Source organism: Nannobrachium achirus (assembly GCF_963921795.1).
Source record: "Nannobrachium achirus genome assembly, chromosome: 16".
Classification (NCBI taxonomy): Eukaryota; Metazoa; Chordata; class Actinopteri; order Myctophiformes; family Myctophidae; genus Nannobrachium; species Nannobrachium achirus.
In genome coordinates this window covers 53,665,865-53,685,159 of record NC_137823.1, presented here as the reverse complement: position 1 = coordinate 53,685,159, position 19,295 = coordinate 53,665,865, and the positions used below count along the sequence as shown (strand labels likewise).

Genomic DNA, 19,295 nt, shown 5'->3' with positions numbered 1-19,295 from the left:
GACATGAAAAAGCTTGAGAACCACTTCAGGACACACCAAAAGATGTGGGTCAAACTTTCCATTTCTGATACACTATACATACATTGTCCTGACGCTAGAGGCCGCTGTTCGTCATGTATATTTGTGACCCAATGACGACCACTTACTTCCTGTAGCGTCAGCTGAGTCCTGTGTGTGTGAGCAGCTGAAGCCTCCATAGATACAACAACGCTTGACATATGGACTGCATCTCTACCTGCTGTCTGTCTGTCGCCCGTTTCTACCATGGCTGGCTCGGTTCGACGATCTAATCGGACACGTCTATAAACAGAGGCATCTCGAAGGGAAACCCCTATTCTTGCGTCGCGTATGCGCATAATATTTATCTACTCACGCAATAGCCTGTGACAGCACATCACCACCACCACCACCACCACCATCATCATCATCAGACAGCAGCACAGCCATATAATAATAACAATTTGACAGGTATGTCTGTTAACGCGGTCAGAAACCCCGTTGTAAAAAAGAAGCACGTTCGTTTCGCCAGCGTTGATGATGAGGAGGACAACGACGACCAGGAGGAGGACACGTTATTCGACAAGAGGAAGGACAGAGGTAAAAAATAGTCTACTTATGTGTCTGTCATTTAATGTTGTATGAATTGAGCAGCACCCCAATTTAAACAAGCTAGCGATCTTTCTTGTGGTCTTTATCCTTTTAGTTGACCTTGTGCCAGTGAACTGTACTGTCCTGTACCTTTTCCTAATATGCAAACTTCTAATAAAGTATTCCATCAATCAACCAGGGCTGAAGAGCGCGTTGAAAGCAGTCAGAGGAGCCAAGAAGTCCAATAAGTCTGCAGGCTCTGATGGGGTTGGAGTCATCATCAGCACCACAGGCGGAGCATGCGGCCGCTGGATGGTCACCTTGGCCCTCTGCTCATCATTCCTAGGACTGGTAATCAATACATGACACTCACTGACTGGCCAGCTGATAATTGAACACTTAAGACATGTAGGCTACGTAGTATATGTAGTTGTGCCCTTGATTATACAGCCTTGAATCAAGACTAGATGTATTTTATCGAGTCTGATTGTTGTTCTTGATATAAAAATGTCAAAATCAATAAAATACATCTATGATCTTGATCCAAGGCTATAGCTCACGATTAATTAAGAAGAATAATGTATTATTGGACTTGATAGGGTTGTTTGTTGTAGTTACTAGTTGGTGTAATTAAGTCGCATTATAATCATTAAAATGAGAAAGGACTGAGTTGAGAGGTCAGCACGCAAAAGTAATTAATAGGCGTGCACAAAATAAAGCCCTTACTATAAACCAGGTCTGTGGATCAGAGGTGTGGGATCTGTAATTTAATTCAAAGTATTGATTAAAATGGTAATTTGAATTTGGGATATACTGTATATTGTACAGTTAATCTCAATCACACTGCCACTGTCACACAAAGGGCGCCATTTCAGTTCCATTTACTGATAAGGAACAAAGACATAGCCTACCCAAACAAGACAGTTGGTACTAGCCTGGCGTAGCCAACTAACTGCAGTATCCCCACCGTGTGTTAACATGGGTGGATTGTTTAGCTGTTTAGCTAGGCTACTACTTAGAAATACCTACATGCAGTAGTCTATGCAAAAACACAGTAACCTTTATAACAATTATTATGTCTTTGTTTCCCACGTGAACAGGGAACCACATGTGAGAATGTTACTATATCCTGGTCTGGTCCTTGCAGGAGGTTATTTGCATAGTTGCGAAACTTGCTTTTCAAGATGACTGTGTAAACTGATTATAGCTACCGATTGCGATTACCTGTCCATCATCCCTTTACAATGCCTTCCTTCTCACATTTCTTTAACGCGTCACAGGGAGATTTGGCGAACACACACACACACACACACACACACACACACACACACACACACACACACACACACACACACACCTGCCTCACACTAATGGTTAGTTTATTATTCTTGGCCACTGGACAGATACCGGTATATTGGAGGACTTAGTGCCTGGCTCAAACGTTACAGACAGCTGTTGTTCAAGTAAGGTTGAATAATGTTTCATTATTGTTTTCCGGGCTCTTCTCTATTAAGCTGTAGGCTCATCTCGGGGGAGAGGGCGCCCTCTGCCTTGCATAGTCCCTTGGGATGTCAGACACTTTTACAACTACGCAAATCCTAATGATTGGGCATGATACACAGCTCAGGCTTGATGGGAGAGTTTTTTGCAGGTCTTTCAGTCCGAGTGTATCAAAAAAGCAACTGGGTTAAGGCAGCGGAAGCTTGCGATTGGCTGCGTGGAGGTGTGACGAAAGTCAGGGGGACGGAGATACAACTAAACCTAATCTTAACCCAACCCTAACCCCAGTAAAACTAACGCTGGTGAATGCTAACCTAGTAAAATGCTAACCTGCTGTGCTGACGCTGGTGAATGCTAACCTGGTGAAATGCTAACCTGCTGACGCTGGTGAATGCTAACCTGGTAAAATGCTAACCTGCTGACGCTGGTGAATGCTAACCTGGTGAAATGCTAACCTGCTGACGCTGGTGAATGCTAACCTGGTGAATGTTAAACTGGTCGGACCAATGGTGCTTAACCCAGTTGCTTTTTTGATACACTCGGACTGAAAGACCCGCGAAAAACACTCCCCAGGCCTGATCACCATGTAGGCTGGCCACTTTTGATGAGGGTGTATAGTCAAAGGCTGAAACACCCCCTGATTCATAGGCACACTACTGAGGATGTACCATCTATGATACCATCTATTGGCACAACATCACGTTCTCAAATTCTAGTGGGCTACAATTGTGTTTCTTTTTTACAGGGGATGAGTATCTCCATTCTAGGCCCTACATTTGAGGACCTGGCGGTGAATGTGCACAAGAACATCAGCAACATCTCCTACATCTTTGTTGGCCGTTCAGCGGGGTACATCGGTGGCTCGCTGTTGGCAGGGCTCCTCTTCAACTGCATGAACCCCCACCTCCTGCTGGGTAAGGCCTGTTCCAGTAGGCTCTGCTACTCTGGTCCAGTGGTTCTCAACCTTTTCAGGCCGCGACCCCCAAAATAATCATATTTGAACTGGGAACCCCCCACCCTGACGAGCACTAAGAGTTGAGGCATTCATTTTGTATAACATGGTTCTTTTGAGAAAACACAACGCGAGGTGTTGTGAGCATGTAGATCGGCTATTTTCACAATTTCTGCCTCTAATATTTGACCAATATTTAATTTGTCATTTTAGAGGTATTAAAAAGTCCTTAAATTGTCACTTTATAAGTGTGCAGATACCCTCTATACACTTAAACTTCATGTTGGTTTGTTTACTGTTGCATATTAAGTTAATCATCTGAGGACAGGCCATCAAATACTCAAATTCTTATTATGTATCCATATGTCCCTTTTCTGATTGGACAATATAATGATGTGACCTGATGTGAGTATATCATCATCAGCAACGCTCACTTCACACAGGTGTGATTCTTTAAGTAACAATGATTGTTTCATATCAGGCACCACATGTACTCCTGCAACTTTCAGATATAAACGATTTGTGAATAATTGAATGGTGGCACTTAGTTCATTAACATGTGAAAAAGAACATCTATCTGGAGACAGACAGACAGACAGACAGTCATGATCCATTTTCAACAGAGAAGAACAAGAGCTCTTTCATAGAACAGGAGCTCTTTCATTGTTTCAACACCAAACCGCAGGGCACAAATGCAACTACTTGCAACTATACTATTGGGGATAATGGTTGCTGTAGTAGTTGCATGTTGCAAGGAGTTGCATGGCAAGTCATTGGTGTGGTGCGGGCTTTTATATACAGAGAGAAGTAGCGTATTTTCTATAAAAAAAACTATGTTGCTATATCAGTGTTGCTCAAAACGTTTTAATGTTAAGAACCACCAAAATTATATGTATTTGGCCGTGGACCTCGATTTCAAAATATTTTTCTTCCAAGGACCCCCAGAAGCAAAGATTTTAGTTAACAATGTTCGCCTTAAAAAATATATATTCAAAGATATATACAAGCTCATCTACAAGCTCATTGTGTGGCACAAAGTGACGTGATATAAGCTTGTATTATCTGCTCTTCTTGGCTGATTGGTTCCACTCTGAGGGGTTCAGCAGAATCAGCACCAGGGTGCACCACCTTGCCTGATTTGATCGTCTTTGCCTGTCATAATAAGCATTATTTAGGTGGTGGTGGGGGGGGGGGATAGATTCTCTAATTTGACATTGCAGTCTACATATGGGTTTTGTCAGTCAGAGGTAAATTATATTTGATTTGCTGGGACAGATATTATAGCTCATCTTGGGTGCTGCCTACCACTGTGGTGCGGACGGCAGGGGCGTCACAAGGGGTAGGAAAGTGGGACTGAGTTACTGGGGCCCAAGGTGGTGGAGGGGCCTTAATTATTTTATACTTTAGCTATTGAAAAATAGCAGATATACAAGCTCACAGCGCGGCACCGAGTGCCGCGCTGCGAGCTTGTAGATCTGCTATTTTTGAAAAGTCGTGAAAATGTGTGGAAATCTTTGAATATATGTATTTTTTAAGCGGACATTTGTAACTCAAATTTTGCTTCTGGGGTGGTCCCTGGAACTAAATATTTTGAGATGAGGGTCCGTGGCCAAATACATACCATTTTGGGGGTCCTTCACATGAAAAGGTTTGAGCTCCACTGACATCGAAACATAGATTAAAAAAAAAAAAAACGTAGAAGCATTTGAAATATTCAAAGATTTTCATGATTTAAAAAAAATAGCAGATCTACAAGCTCGCAGCGCGGCACTCGGTGCCGCGCTGTGAGCTTGTATATCTGCTATTTTTCAATAGTTAAAGCACAGGGGCCCCACAGTGAATCCTTGTACCCGGGGCCCAGAATTTGGTGCGACACCCCTGACGGACGGTATCATCAGGATTGGTTGTTGCCAAAGAAAGCAGTGTGCATACTGTACTGTAGGTCTGTCCGCTGAGGTTTTCTCCCCTGTTCATTGTGTTCAAGCCCCAGCATTGAATTGAATTTAGATTTCCCCAGACGATCGGGTAGGCGGGGATCTCTGATCGTCTGGCTAGGCTAGACTTGGTGTGCTCATGTTTCATGCAGGGCAGGTTTTCAGTAGTTCACTGGCACAGTGGTTCTCAACCTGGGGGTCGTGATTGCAAGATTATTGCATGAAATGTAATCAACAAAATATTGTGGAAGTTGCTATTTTCACAGTTTTTATCTGTGGAACCGAAAATGTCATGCCTCAACTCCTACATTCCAAGTGCTTATCAGGGCAGGGTGCCAGGGTGAGGGTCCCCAGTTAAAATATCATTCTTTTGGGGTGTCACAGCTTGAAAAGGTTGAGAACCACAACCACTGCACTAGTACTACACACCTGCAGCCATATCAGTGAAGTCCTCTTTTGTGACCCACAGTTGAGCACATACAGCCAAAGTGCAACATGTGTAGTGTAGTCATATACTGCTAGTGCTCTGGCATTGATTGTTACATGAACCCTCGTGTTCTCATTCTGGGCATGTCATAGTAAATGAAAATTGTAGATCTATCTCTCATGCTCACAACCACAGACATAAAAAGGTAGACGCCTCTTCCGGCTCTCTGGTACCCGTCTCGCCTTGGTGGGCATTTTTGATTGACAGGCTTGGAATTCTTCTGTGTCGTAACAGACACGGAAGGTCGGTAGGCAATTCAGAGGCAGGTGGGGGTGGGTCTTTTCGTACGCAGCTCTTAAAAACTGCTGCGTCGCGCAACAGCTGGGACTGGATTAAACTGACACTCGGTTTTGAGAAATAAATCGTCTTTTAACGGCAGTCTAAACAGGCTCTGAGAGAGACATAGTCCTTACGTGTGCACAAACAGATACAACTTGGAAAATAGATCGCAGCTAATCACTTTCCACAGGTATGTTTTGGTTGAATGGAGACGGGAATATTTTGTGACCAAAACAATCATGGATCCATAGCTCCATGTCTGGTATTGATACTTGCTTTGACCATGTAAACGTGCCAATAAAGCTGGTTTGAACTGAATGGAAAAGTCCTGGAAAAGACGCGTTGTGATTGGCCAGTAGTGTTTTTGAGTGGCAGCCTGCCCTCGACACTTCCTCTTTTGTGCCCACCAAGTTGGACGGGTCGCTCCAATCAACTGCAGCGGGTGGACGAGGTATCTAGCTTTTATATCTGTGCTCACAACGCGTTGGGGGAAAAAAAAGGAGGGTACCAAGCAGAGACTCCTGGGGGGAACCCAGTCAACGAACTATACAAGGTTCAAGAGGTTAAATGCATTATAGGGTATCGCAATTGCTACTGTTGTTGTAGGCTTACCAAAGAGCCTTAACATCAAGGTGTTTCATTATTGTAGTGTTTTTGGAGGTTGCTCTCAGAATAATGAAGGCTTTTTCTCTCCTCTCTCTCTTAATTAATGCCTGGCAGGGTTTTCCATGTTGGTCACAGCGTTTGGAATGTGTGCCATCCCTTTCTGCCAGCAGGCTCTTCTCCTCACTGGGCTGATGTCCAGCATTGGAATGTCTATGGGTGTTCTGGATACAGGTACGAACAACCCTGCGTTGTGTTCCCTTCTCTAACCGCACTACTTTATGCATCAAATAAACGGGTACACATTGTGTATCATTATTTTATGCTTTAACTATTGAAAAATAGCAGATATACAAGCTCACATCTGCTATTTTTGAAAAATCGTGAAAATTTGAATTTTGACCCGATTCTATAAGTGTCTTTTGAATCCTTCTAAGGTTTCTATGTCAGCGATCTGGCTAAGCCATCGTCAACGAAAAGGTCCTTTTCACTTAACTGGAGCTCAGTTAGTCTGTTCTTGAGAGACTGAGTATAATGGTTTGGGCATGTAATGAATGTGTTTCCTCTGCTGTCTTATTAGGTGGGAATGTACTCATCCTCAACACCTGGGGCGAGCACGCCGGACCCCACATGCAGGCCCTGCACTTCAGCTTTGCAGCGGGGGCCTTCATGTCACCGATCATCGCAAAGTTACTCTTTGGGACAGACATGGGTAAAAATGGCAGCATGGGTGTCACCCTGTCAGCTCTCGCAAACGCCAACGCCACTGGACTCGGCGCCGCCGCACCTCCTCCCGCCGGCACGAGAGAAAACGTCGCCGTCCGCTACTTCCACAGCAAGGAGGGCGCCCTCACCTCCATGTTGGCCTACCTGGTGATCGGGTCCTTCGTGCTGCTTGTCTCCATCCTGTTCTTCGTCCTCTACGCCCGCGGCAGCCCGTCGCGCGACAAGGCCCGCACCGCCTCGGGGAAGCCTCTGTTTGCCAAGTACCACACCGTGCTCCACATCCTGCTGTTCGTCTTCTTCTTCTGGTATGTGGGCGCCGAGGTGGCGTACGGCTCCTTCATCTTCACCTACGCCAAGGACTACGCCCACATGGACGAGCCCCAGGCCGCGGGGCTCAACTCCCTGTTCTGGGGAACGTTCGCCGCCTGCCGCGGCCTGGCCATCTTCTTCGCCGCCTGCGTGTACCCGGGCACCATGATCCTCCTCAGCCTGGTGGGCTGCACGCTCTCCTCGCTGCTCCTGTGCCTGTTCAACCGAGAGCGGGCGGTCCTGTGGCTGTGCACGGCGCTGTACGGCGCCTCCATGGCCACCACGTTCCCCAGCGGCATCTCCTGGGTGGAGCAGTACACCACGGTGACGAGCCACTCGGCCGCGGGCTTCGTGGTCGGGGCGGCGCTGGGGGAGATGGCGCTGCCCGGCCTCCTGGGCTTCCTGCTCGGCAAGCTGCCCGAACACCCGCTGCTCATGTACCTGTCGCTGCTCAGCGCCACGCTCACCTCCATCCTCTTCCCCGTCATGTACAAGCTGGCCTCCACGCCCAGCGGCACGCAGCGGGGGAAGTCCCGCGCCAGGGGCCGACCCGACGCGGACGACAGCGAGTACCGGCAAGCGCTGCTGGACTCGGGAGCCAACGAGGAGGAAGAGGAGGAGGATCAAGGGGACAATGAGGCAGACCTGTGGAACGATGCAGACTTTGAGGTCATTGAAATGGACGATACGACTTGCCTCGTGAATTCTCCGAATAAGTTGGCTTCCTCCTCCTCCCCGGATGCCACCGGGCTGACGGTGAACACCCCGGGGACTGCCGCCTCCACCGCCCCGGTCACTGAAAGCTCGGCCGGGGCCCCCTTCTCCGATACGGTCCCCTTAATAGGAGACGCCTCACCCAGACGCAAACTTCTATTCACGTTGGACAGAGAGAAGAGAGACTAAAGCGTTAATATATATACCGTATGTACGTTGTACAAACCGCGTTGCTTGCTGAAAATCTGTTGTTTTCACAAGTATCGGTTGTCATACGACAAAGTATTCATTAATGATATGGCATCTGTGGGCCCGCTGAAGGGCCCTGTCCTCCTTCCTGTGACTCCTAAGTGCTGTTGAGACATTACTATAATATAGAAGAGCCATTTTCTCTGAGAAATGTGTACGTGTGTGTGTGAGAAGGCACGTGTGCCCCGTGTCAATGTGTTGCTGTCGAGAAGTGATTTTTTTTTAAATATTGCCCCACACTCCTGCAGTTTTTGTGCAAGTCTCCTGATTCATGTCTGCACTCTTCATTTGACTTTCCTCTCTGAGTGGCACAGAGAACGGTTTGAATCATACCACCACATTTAGGCTGTTTAATCGAGTTTCCATTGGTCAGCTCCATAGTAGGTATGACTACTACTTCAGTGTTTCTGAATCATGTACGTTAAGCTGAGTCTAATGGTTGCCCTTAAAAGAAAATGTTTTCCGTGTCCCGTGTACAGAAGTCTACAGTCTGTAGCGATTTGTTTTGTTGACTTGTCTAATGATATTTAAGATTCTCGGGCGAAAGTTATTTTTTTATTGCACTGAGTAAAATAAAAACAATTTAGATTGTTTACCTAAGAATTGGTAATTTGGTCATTTAATGACTTGAGTCTTTACTAGCCCTCGGTAATTTGGTCATCGACTCACCATAGTCATTAACCAATAACCATAGTCAGCACTAGCCTCGTTAACCAGCCTCTCCCGGAAATCTACATTTTCATTTACTTTGAAAATGTAGATTTCCGGGAGGCTGGTTCACGAGGCTAAGTCAGCAACCCAGTCATTATTAACATTACTTAAAGGGATATTACACTTTCAAAAAACTTTTGGTCATTGTATGGTCTAATCAGGCTTGTATGAACACCCTGAACAGTTTTTAATTTGCTTCATTCAGTATTTAGATATTTGATGTAAATGTTACCAGCTCCAACACGCCCAGGCCCTCTCCACATACACACCCATTGTAACTTCAAACTCCATTTTAACCATGATAGATTCATTAAAAACACCCATTATTTTTTCTGGTGACTCATAATACCCTCCTAATACGTGAGCAGACCGTGTTTTTTCAATAACTTTTTTCATTTATTTTCAATAAAATATTATTGTATTTAATGTTTTCCATTTTCCCAAAGAATTATTAAAAATAAAAGAAAAAAGTTATTGAAAAAACACGGTCTGCTCACGTATTAGGAGGGTATTATGAGTCACCAGAAAAAATAATGGGTGTTTTTGATGAATCTATCATGGTTAAAATGGAGTTTGAAGTTACAATGGGTGTGTATGTGGAGAGGGCCTGGGCGTGTTGGAGCTGGTAACATTTACATCAAATATCTAAATACTGAATGAAGCAAATTAAAAACTGTTCAGGGTGTTCATACAAGCCTGATTAGACCATACAATGACCAAAAGTTTTTTGAAAGTGTAATATCCCTTTAACTGTACTTATTTGCTTTCCACCGCTGTTGGTGCCTTACATGGTTTCCTCTGCCATTGGTGTGAGTGGGTGAATATATACCTATATGAATGCACCATTTTTCAATTATTGAATATACCACAAATCAAATTATTGCACTGATCAGATCAGAAGTACGTCGAGAGTGTGCCTTGATTTAGTTTTTGGCCTAAGCTTGTTTTGTTAAACCTGGATGACATCGGTATGAATTGGGTAGAAATAGCTGTGGCTTTCAGTAATATAAACGTTCTCATTGCAAGTTATCTTTTGAAAATGTCATCGAGAACATTTTAATACAGTGACTTTTTATTATATCAATCTCAAACCTCCACCCACAGCACCATCCATTAAAAACAAACAAAACCCCACTTCTTTTTCTTTTCTTTTTTTTTTTTACATTTATACAAATACACAGAACCTGCGTACCATCAAAAGTGAAATACAGAACAGAACCTTTGTGTTTTGATGTTGGGCTACTGTTTGCCATGGAGAAAGCATTCGAAATGTACCTTTATTATGATGAACCTCTTTAGATGAATCATCTCGTTTTCAAGGGGTTTCTTAAATGTATACAAAACCAAACGCACAGGGGGAATAATAGACTCTGTTTGACATAAATTATCAACATACAGTATTGCAACAGTCCCAGATGTAAAAAAAAAAAACAGAAGACACAACTGAAATGAATCCTCCAGTTCCCACCATTCACTTCAGATGAGTTCTCAAGAGTATATAAAGTGTTATTTCTGTCAGACTGGACATCGATACAATCAAGATTTTAAACCAACAAAACTCAACTGAAAATTGATGCATAAATAGGACTGATTTTCTTTTTTACCACATTCATGGCTGGAACTTTACCATTCTTTTTTTTTTCTTCTTTTTTTTTAAACTGACTAATGCACAGTGATTCCAGACAGGCTCTGTACACAAACTATTTACATGGGATTGCAGTTTTTCTTTTTATAAAAAGGAAGGGGGAAAAAAAAGTTAATCAGTGGTTTTATGTATTCCATCTTGACTTGACAGTGGTACAAGGAGGGATACTATAGAAATTGTGTCCAGATTATTTATTTGATGAAATCATGGTCTGTCTTGCTATTTACAGTACAAACTCCTACAGCGCATACAAAAAGGAGACCTTGTTGACAGCACTGCACTTGATGCTCTGATGCAGCGTGGGGAAGGCCAGTGTCCAAACACAATGTCCACAGACATCAGCTTAACTCAAAAATGTGAGCCCTCACGAGGGAGCAGGCTGGGGGGGAAAGAAATACCTTCGACCTCCGCATGGGAGGCCAAAACCAAACCCAAGTCCTGCTGCACACCGCCGAAAAATACTTGTATAACAAATAACATTTACAACACTAAAATGAAAAACCCAACAGGGTTTAATCAAAGCACCGTTGTAATGAACCAACAAACCCAAAGGATCACGCAAACACTGAGGTGGAGGAGACAGCATTTAGCACCAAAATAAAAAGAAAAGGAAAAGTAGCATTAGGGGCTCCTGGTTGGCTTGGGTCGTTGCTGAGGGCTCTGGAGCTCTGAGGGCCGTTCAGAACTGCTCCAGGAGTTGACGGAGGTAGGGGGCCTTGGACAGCTGCCTGTTGACCCGGGACAGCTTGTAGAGCACGGGACAGTCCAGTGAGACGCAGGGCACCTGGCGCTCTGCGCTGCCGCTACAGTTCCTACAGATCTGGAAATACAAACAGACTGTTCAGCTTCATGGGAATTCTATTGCACAATCATACAAGGTTGGGCAGAGTGATTCAATGTGATAAAAAACCCGAAAATGTTATACTTTGTTGTACGATGGTGTCACATGGTAAAAAATAATTTTTACAAGCTTTTGTCATCTGCCATTTTCTCCATTTCGGACAAAATGTGTGTCACGATTTTTAAAAAATAGCAGATCTACAAGCTCATAGCACGTCACTTTGTGCTAGGCTATGAGCTTGTATATCTGCTATTTTTGAGAGAAACAAAGCCCCACTGATATACAGTACAGTAGCAAGATCGTTCTATCACAAAACTAAGGATTTAGAAGATTGTTTTTGTGGAAGGGCTCATTTCATCTTCTAGTTCACTGATGAGAATGACAAGATAGCAGAAGGTGCTGAATGGTCACCATGAGGACAAACAGGCAAAGAGCAGCAATCATTTGGGGCAAAAGTTTTTCTTACATTAAAAAGAAAGAAAGAAAGAAAGAAAGCTCACAAGATGTTGAATCTTACGCTGTGAGCTTGTACCTACAGTATATAGGGCATTGAGGAGGGGGACTGCCCATAAGTCCGAAGGTTCATTAGTCCGAAGGTTGATTAGTTCGAATTTAGTTAGGGTTACTGAGGTTAAGGTTAGGGTTAGAGTTAGGCATAGTATTCTTTTTTTTTTTTTCTATATAATTTTTATCCCACGATTTTGCAACCCTTTTTCACCCAGTGCCAATTGCTATGTAATCCTGGGCTCTGCTCTCCCTCTGCCGTGCCTGGGGAGACAACGGACTGACCTCATGCTTCCTTCAATGCATGAGTAGTCCAAGTTGTTTCTTTTCACCTGACAGGGGGGATTTCCCCGGGATGGACGTAGCGCGTGGAAGGAACACGTTATTCCAACCAGTTCCTTTCCCCTCCATCAGGCGCCCCGGCTGTCCAGGGGGAGGCAATATAGAGACCAGGATTACTGCATGTTTTTGTGAGGGTATCAACCCTAGGAGACACGGGGAGAACATGCAAACTCCACACAGAAAGGCCCTATCGCCGACCCCACCTAGGGTGCGGGCGCTGATGACGCGGAGGGAGAAACACGCCCCCAGCACCCACAGCGTCCCCCGGCGGGAATCGAACCCAGGACCTTCTAGCTGTGAGGCGAAGCGCTAACCACTGCGCCACCGTGCCCCCCCCCCCCGGCATAGTATTCTTAACAAATTCGGACTAATGAACCTTCGGACTAATGAACCTTCGGACCAATGCCATGGCACCTTGAGGAGTACCGGTAGTTCACCTAAAAAAATACATGTTTTCTATCAATTACACACCAAATAAAACCTTTAATTCATGGAGATTCTTTTGTTTTTGTCCCCAAGACAATCATTTGTCATCAAATTATTGGCTCAGGAATGTGACTAAAACAAAAGAATCTCCATGAATTCAAGGCTTCATGGGGTGAGTATTTGATAGAAAATAAGTATTTTTCTTTTAAGAAGATACACTACAACTTAATAGATCTGCAATGGAGAGTGAGAGCAGGCCTAAGCACTACAAATCTTAGTTTTTATTTTATTTGTATTAGATAGTGGATTGAGTAGAAACAGGAAAGACAGGAAATATGGGGTAAGGAAAGGGATATGATAATGGCTCCTGAGTGGGACACAAGCCCAGGACATTGTGATCAAATAGTCAACCGCCTGGACTTCCCATTTATACAAAACTCATCCCGTGTCCACATTGCAGGTTTCCAACGCAGGCGTTCCGAAGGCGCATACCACATATAGGCTCTAATGTCTCGGGTTTGATTCCTGACTGAGCCCGACAGCCTTTGCTGCACGCCTCTCCCCATCTCCTGTCACTAGTCATATATACTATCCAATAAAAGGCAGAAAAGCCCCAGAAAATGTTCAAATAAACCAGGCAGTGACTCATCCCACCCTTTGTGTTAAAGGAAAACCGAGCCATTGTTCTAATGCAAGGAGATCAATAATATAGTGACAAAAAGTCAAAATATCCTTCTTTGCATTTCTTCCTAAAACGTTATCTTAATGATTTCAGTGCCATCGGGTATCCCCCCCCCCCCCCCCCTTCTATATTATTGATCGCCTCACATCAGAACAATGGTCTCTAGATTGAAAAAGGATGAATTTCTTCCTTGACCCGTGACCCCGTCCGTCATCCTCCTGGGTCCACACGGCCTCTAACCTTTAGCAGCTGGTCTTGCTGGCTCTCCCACTGGCGCATGTCCTGGTGCAGGGTGACGGCCACACGCTGCGGCTCGGCGCGGCACTGCGCGCACACGCCCAGCTGGGTGAGCTGGTCGCACACGGGGCAGTGCAGCGTGGTGAAGTACTGGGAAATGGTGCCCTTCCTGCCCGCCTCGTCGCCCCCCGCCGACGTCGAACAGGAAGCCTTCTGCGTCTGGTCGGGAAAACAGGAAGCAGTTTGGGACCATTAGACATCTTTTTTTTCCCAGTGTTTAACGCATTTAGGCCTGAACACATTATGACGCAATATTTTATGCTTTAAATATAAAAAAAATAGCAGATATACAAGCTCGCAGCTTGTAGATCTGCTATTTTTTTTAAATCGTGAAAATTAGAATTTTGAACCGATTCTATAAGTGTCTTTTGAATCCTTCTAAGATTTTTGGAAAAACTATGTCAGCAATCTTGCCAGCCATCGTCAAAGAAAAGGTCCTTTTCACTCAACTGGAGCTCAGTTAGTCTGTTCTTGAGAGACAACTATATGTCAGTGGTGCTCAAACCTTTTCATGTGAAGGACCCCCAAAATTATATTTATTTGGCCACGGACCCCCGTCTCAAAATATTTAGTTCCAGGGACCCCCCAGAAGCAAAATTTGAGTTACAAAAGTTCGCTTTGAAAATACATATATTAGAAGATTTGCACACATTTTCACGACTTTTTCAAAAATAGCAGATCTACAAGCTCGCAGCGCGGCACTCGGTGCCGTGCTGTGAGCTTGTATATCTGCTATTTTTCACTGGTTAAAGCATTCAATAATTCTAGGCCTGAATGGGTTAATGCAGGGGTCTTCAACGTTTTCAGGCAAAGGACCCATTAGTTGAGAGAGAGAGGGGACCCCCACCAATTTTCAAAGTTTTCATATTGTTTCATTGTTTGACAGCACACAATCATCAGTGTATTTTGGATTCATGTCAATTTGTGTTTTCAGATATTTAACCACTTGAACGTCAATACTTAAACTTGACCTTTTACTTTTTAGGGTATAGCCGATCTAAAAGCTCACAAACTGCGAGGCGTTGTGAGCTTGTAGATCTACTATTTTTGGCCACAGTTCTCAGAATATGGACACTAGGGTTCAAGTTGTTAATATGAAAAAGGAAGATTGGAAGATTTGGAGGACCCCCTGTAGTAACTATGAGGACCCCCTAGGGTTCCCGGACCCCCTGTTGAAGACCCCTGCATTATGGGAAGGTGTATAAGTAAATCTTTAACACTTTACACACAGACGGTGTTGTGCACCAGAAAAAGCAGATCTACAAGCTCACAATGTTGTGAGCTATTTTGAGGTGTGCAACACCCAGTATAAATCGGACTTAAATCTTTAGTCCAAGGCTTCAGAGCACACTGGGAAGTGAAGTTCATTTGAAGCAGATAGCTAGTAATAATCTGGAAGACCTTTTCCGACCCATTTGCGTTTGGTAATTTAAAGTTGTACCATGTAACTTTTTTTATAAAACAAATCTTAAAATTGTCCTAACTGTTAAATCGCTAAAGTTTTAGAACACCCACTCCGTTATTTTCAGCTTCTGAAGCCTTCTCTTTATATGTTTTCTATGAGCCGTGAGGGGGGGAGAATTTCGCGCCAAAATGACGTAATCTGCATCATCTGTATACGTTGTGTATACGTTGCCCAATCACATCGCCGATCATGCACACATGGTACACTACCGGCCAATCACAGCTTATCTGCTCTGGTCTCCAGGAAGCGCCTCCGCTTGGCTACAGTGTTTACCATGGTGAAGGATTTTAACCTCTTAATCCACAAATCCTGGCCAGAAAATTACGTTCTACCATGCGTTCTACCCCTCCACGGATTACTATCGGTCGCGGTGGTTTTGCGGCGCCGCTCCGGTGGTCCGCGGCGGTGGTCCGCGACGACTCCGGCCGAAAAACGGCCGAAAAAAGCAATACCGCTACTGACCACTAGTTGAACTTACACAGTATAGCTTTAAGATCCTGGGAAGACATAACTCTGAGTGCCAGGACAGGATTTATGGAGCCACCACCGCCCCGGGGCAAAGTGTAAAGCTCCACCATGAAATGATTCAACTCCTACAGTACAGTTCCCTTATGTCTTGCAGTTTCTCACTCTTCCCAGCAGATGGCGTGGTTGCACCACTGATAGAGCCTGCGTTCATCCTGTACACAAAGACCACCCACATCGCCACTGCAGTTTCAGGAGTCTCCTCTTGATTCCCAGCAGGAATCTGCTGCTGGGAATATTTTCTTTCTCTTTTGTTCTCTCGTTACAAAAACAGACACGACGAAGAAAATATGCAATTGATCTCGTCTTGGTGACAGTCTGGTTATTTTAGACTGTCGGCAAACATCGTTTATATCCCTCACTTTGATAGCAATCAGATCTATTGTCCTTAAAGGGATATTCCACTTTCAACGGGGAGCAGTGGTAGGGGCAGGGCCTCTCTCCACATACAAACCCATTGTAACTTCAAACTCCATTTTAACCATGATAGATTAATTAAAAACACCCATTATTTTTTCTGGTGACTCATTTTACCTTCCTAATAATTGAGCAGGCCGTGTTTTTTTGATACATTTTTTCATTTATTTCTAATAATTATTTGGAAAAATTGAAAAAATGAAATACAAAAAAATATTATTAAAAATAAATAAAAAAAAGTTATCGAAAAAACACGGCCTGCTCACATATTAGGAGGGTAGTATGAGTCACCAGAAAAAATAATGGGTGTTTCTAATGAATCTAAAATGGTTAAAATGAAGTTTGAAGTTACAATGGGTGTGTGTGGGGAGAGGCCCTGGGCCTGGAGGGCCTGGAAACATTTACATCAAATATCTAAATATTGAATCAAGCTAATTAAAAACTGTTCAGGGTATTCATAAAAGCCTGATTAGATGATACAATTACCAAAAGTCTTTTTGAAAGTGAAACATCCCTTTAAATTCAATCCCCAACATCTCTCTCTCTTAGCATCTGCCTTTTAGTTTTTTACAACAAGCCACAGTTACTGAATTCATTCTAAAGTGCACAATCTTTTTGTTGCATCATCAGGGGCGTCACAAGGGGTAGGAAAGTGGGACTGAGTTACTGGGGCCCAAGGTGGAGGGGCCCTAGTAACTTTAGCTATTGAAAAATAGCAGATATACAAGCTCACAGCGCGGCACCGAGTGCCGCGCTGCAAGCTTGTAGATCTGCTATTTTTGAAAAGTCGTGAAAATGTGCGCAAATCTTTGAATATATGTATTTTTTTAAGTGAACATTTGTAACTCAAATTATGCTTCTGGGGGTCCCTGGAACTAAATATTTTGAGATCGGGGTCCGTGGCCAAACACATATCATCTTGGGGGTCCGTTGCCCCCGTCCTTGCACACATTCTCAAGATAAAAAAAAAAATAGCAGATATACAAGCTCACAGCGCGGCACTAACATTCATGGGGGGCCCGCAGTGAATCCTTGTACCCAGGGCCCAGAATTTGGTGTGACGCCCCTGTGCATCATATTTGTCATTTAACCACTTAAACCTATATAATATGTTGATTGGGGTCCCCCAGGTATTTATGCATGGCCCTGTCCCCTTTCCCTCTACACCAAGGTTATGAGCTTGTAGATGGGCTATTTTGTCATTTTCAATCGGTGCCCCATACACTATGCCTACGACAGTGGTTCCCAAAGTGGTCCTTGAGGGGGTTCCAGGTGGTCCCCATAAAAATGACTTAATATAGGAAAAAAATACAGTTGAACCCTATTTTCTACTCCAGCTATTTGAAGATAGCAGAGCTACACACTGACAATACATCACATAGTGACACGTTGTCAGCTTTGTAGGCTATTTAAAAATGAAAAGATATCCTGGAAATAGAACAGTGCGGGCGGGATGGGATGTCAAGGTGCGCTGACGCGTGTCTAACGCCGTGAGTGTGTGTGGCAGGCACATGCACACATAGACATCAAAGGGGGCTTGAGCCCCTGCCCTTTTACCAGTCTGTAAAAAGTGCCCTCTCCAGACCATTAATGCAGTTTTTACTATGGCGAAAGAAACGCAAATGCGCTCTTTCCATGCCATACCTGAAGGCAGCATTCAAGAGAGTTGCCTTGTCCAAACTTTCCTGAACTTGAATGCAGCATCTTATGTTGAAATAATTGCCCTCGCTGTGTTGAAATTCATGCCTTTATTCCACATCTCCAGCATTGACTTGATTATGCTTCGTTCAGTGTGGTATCAAGCACAGAAAATAGCCGACCTCCAAGCTCACACGAGCTTGGAGGTCTGCTATTTTCGATATTTTCCCCAAAAGCCCCTTTTAGAAATGTCAGCCCCTGCCTCTCTAACATTCTCTGCACGTCTCTGGTGTGCGTTAGGTTCGTTGACGATAATGGGGAGGCTGTTTGGTTTGGTTTTAATACCCATTTAGGCCTAGAATTATTGAATGGTTTAACCAGTGAAAAATAGCAGATCTAAAAGCTCACAGCGCGGCACCGAGTGCCGCGCTGCGAGCTTGTAGATCTGCTATTTTTGAAAAAGTCGAGAAAATGTGTGCAAATCTTTGAATATATGTATTTTCAAAGCGAACATTTGTAACTCAAATTTTGCTTCTGGGGGGTCCCTGGAACTAGATATTTTGAGATGGGGGTCCGTGGCCAAATAAATATCATTTTGGGGGTCCTTCACGTGAAAAGGTTTGAGAGCCACTGACATAGCAGTCTCTCAAGAACAGACTAACTGAGCACCAGTTATGTGAAAAAGACCTTTTCTTTGACGATGGCTGGCCAGATTGCTGACATAGAAACATAGGTTTTTCAAAAAACCTTAGAAGGATTCAAAAGACACTTATTTAGAATCGGGTCAGAATTCAAATTTTCACGATTTTTCCAAAAATAGCAGATCTACAAGCTCGCAGCGCGGCACTCGGTGCCGTGCTGTGAGCTTGTATATCTGCTATTTTTCAATAGTTAAAGCATAAAATAATGATACACAATATAGTGTACCCGTTCTGAATGGGTCAAGCACACCAAGCTCAGCCTATGTGCAGCGGCCTCCTCTCTCTCACCCGGGGCAGTTCCTGGTACCAGCTGAACACGTCGACGCCGATGAGCTGGAACATGCGCGCCAGCGGAGGCAGGATCTGCTTGGTGACGTAGTAGGTGGCGTTGAGGCGGAGCGTGGGGTCCTGGAGCACCTCCAGGGGGCGCCGCACCAGCTGGATGAGCGGCACGCCCGGCACGCCGTACACGATGACGTAGGGCACGCGCTCGCCCACCCGCGGCTCCAGACGCCGGTCATGTGACATGGTGCGCCTGTGGACCACACGTAGGGAGACAGACACACACAAAGAGGCTCGTCACCTGCGACTGCAAAAACTGTGCAAACATAATGGAGGTGCTGGTTTGAAAAAATGCGAACAAATTATTAATTCTTCTTACAATTCTATTAAACAATTGCAATGATTGGGGAGCCTGCTGGCCTACCGGTCCAGGCGCAAACCACATAGTAGGCTATGATGCCTGACAGCGCGTCGCCGG

The 19,295-nt window shown here is 44.5% G+C and overlaps 2 protein-coding genes across 2 annotated transcripts in view; one reads left to right on the top strand and one right to left on the bottom strand.

Annotated features, from left to right (window-relative positions):
- Nucleotides 1–470: 470 nt before the first annotated feature.
- Nucleotides 471–8,646, top strand: mfsd4b (major facilitator superfamily domain containing 4B; the record flags this gene model as incomplete). Its single annotated transcript, XM_080744365.1, has 5 exons — nucleotides 471–597; nucleotides 788–939; nucleotides 2,834–3,002; nucleotides 6,461–6,577; nucleotides 6,924–8,646. The coding sequence occupies 5 exons, from the start codon at nucleotides 471–473 to the stop codon at nucleotides 8,279–8,281; spliced, it is 1,923 nt and encodes a 640-aa protein (XP_080600491.1). The 3' UTR covers nucleotides 8,282–8,646.
- A 1,277-nt stretch (nucleotides 8,647–9,923) lies between these two features.
- The window catches only part of rev3l (REV3 like, DNA directed polymerase zeta catalytic subunit), a 115,979-nt gene continuing 106,607 nt past the window's right edge, over nucleotides 9,924–19,295 (bottom strand). Inside the window, exons 30-32 of the mRNA XM_080745163.1 lie at nucleotides 18,824–19,070; nucleotides 13,733–13,948; nucleotides 9,924–11,517 (exon numbers count right to left, since the gene is read on the bottom strand). Coding sequence (XP_080601289.1) covers nucleotides 11,377–11,517; nucleotides 13,733–13,948; nucleotides 18,824–19,070 — 604 coding nt within the window. The 3' untranslated portion in view covers nucleotides 9,924–11,376. The remainder of the gene's footprint in view (nucleotides 11,518–13,732; nucleotides 13,949–18,823; nucleotides 19,071–19,295) is intronic.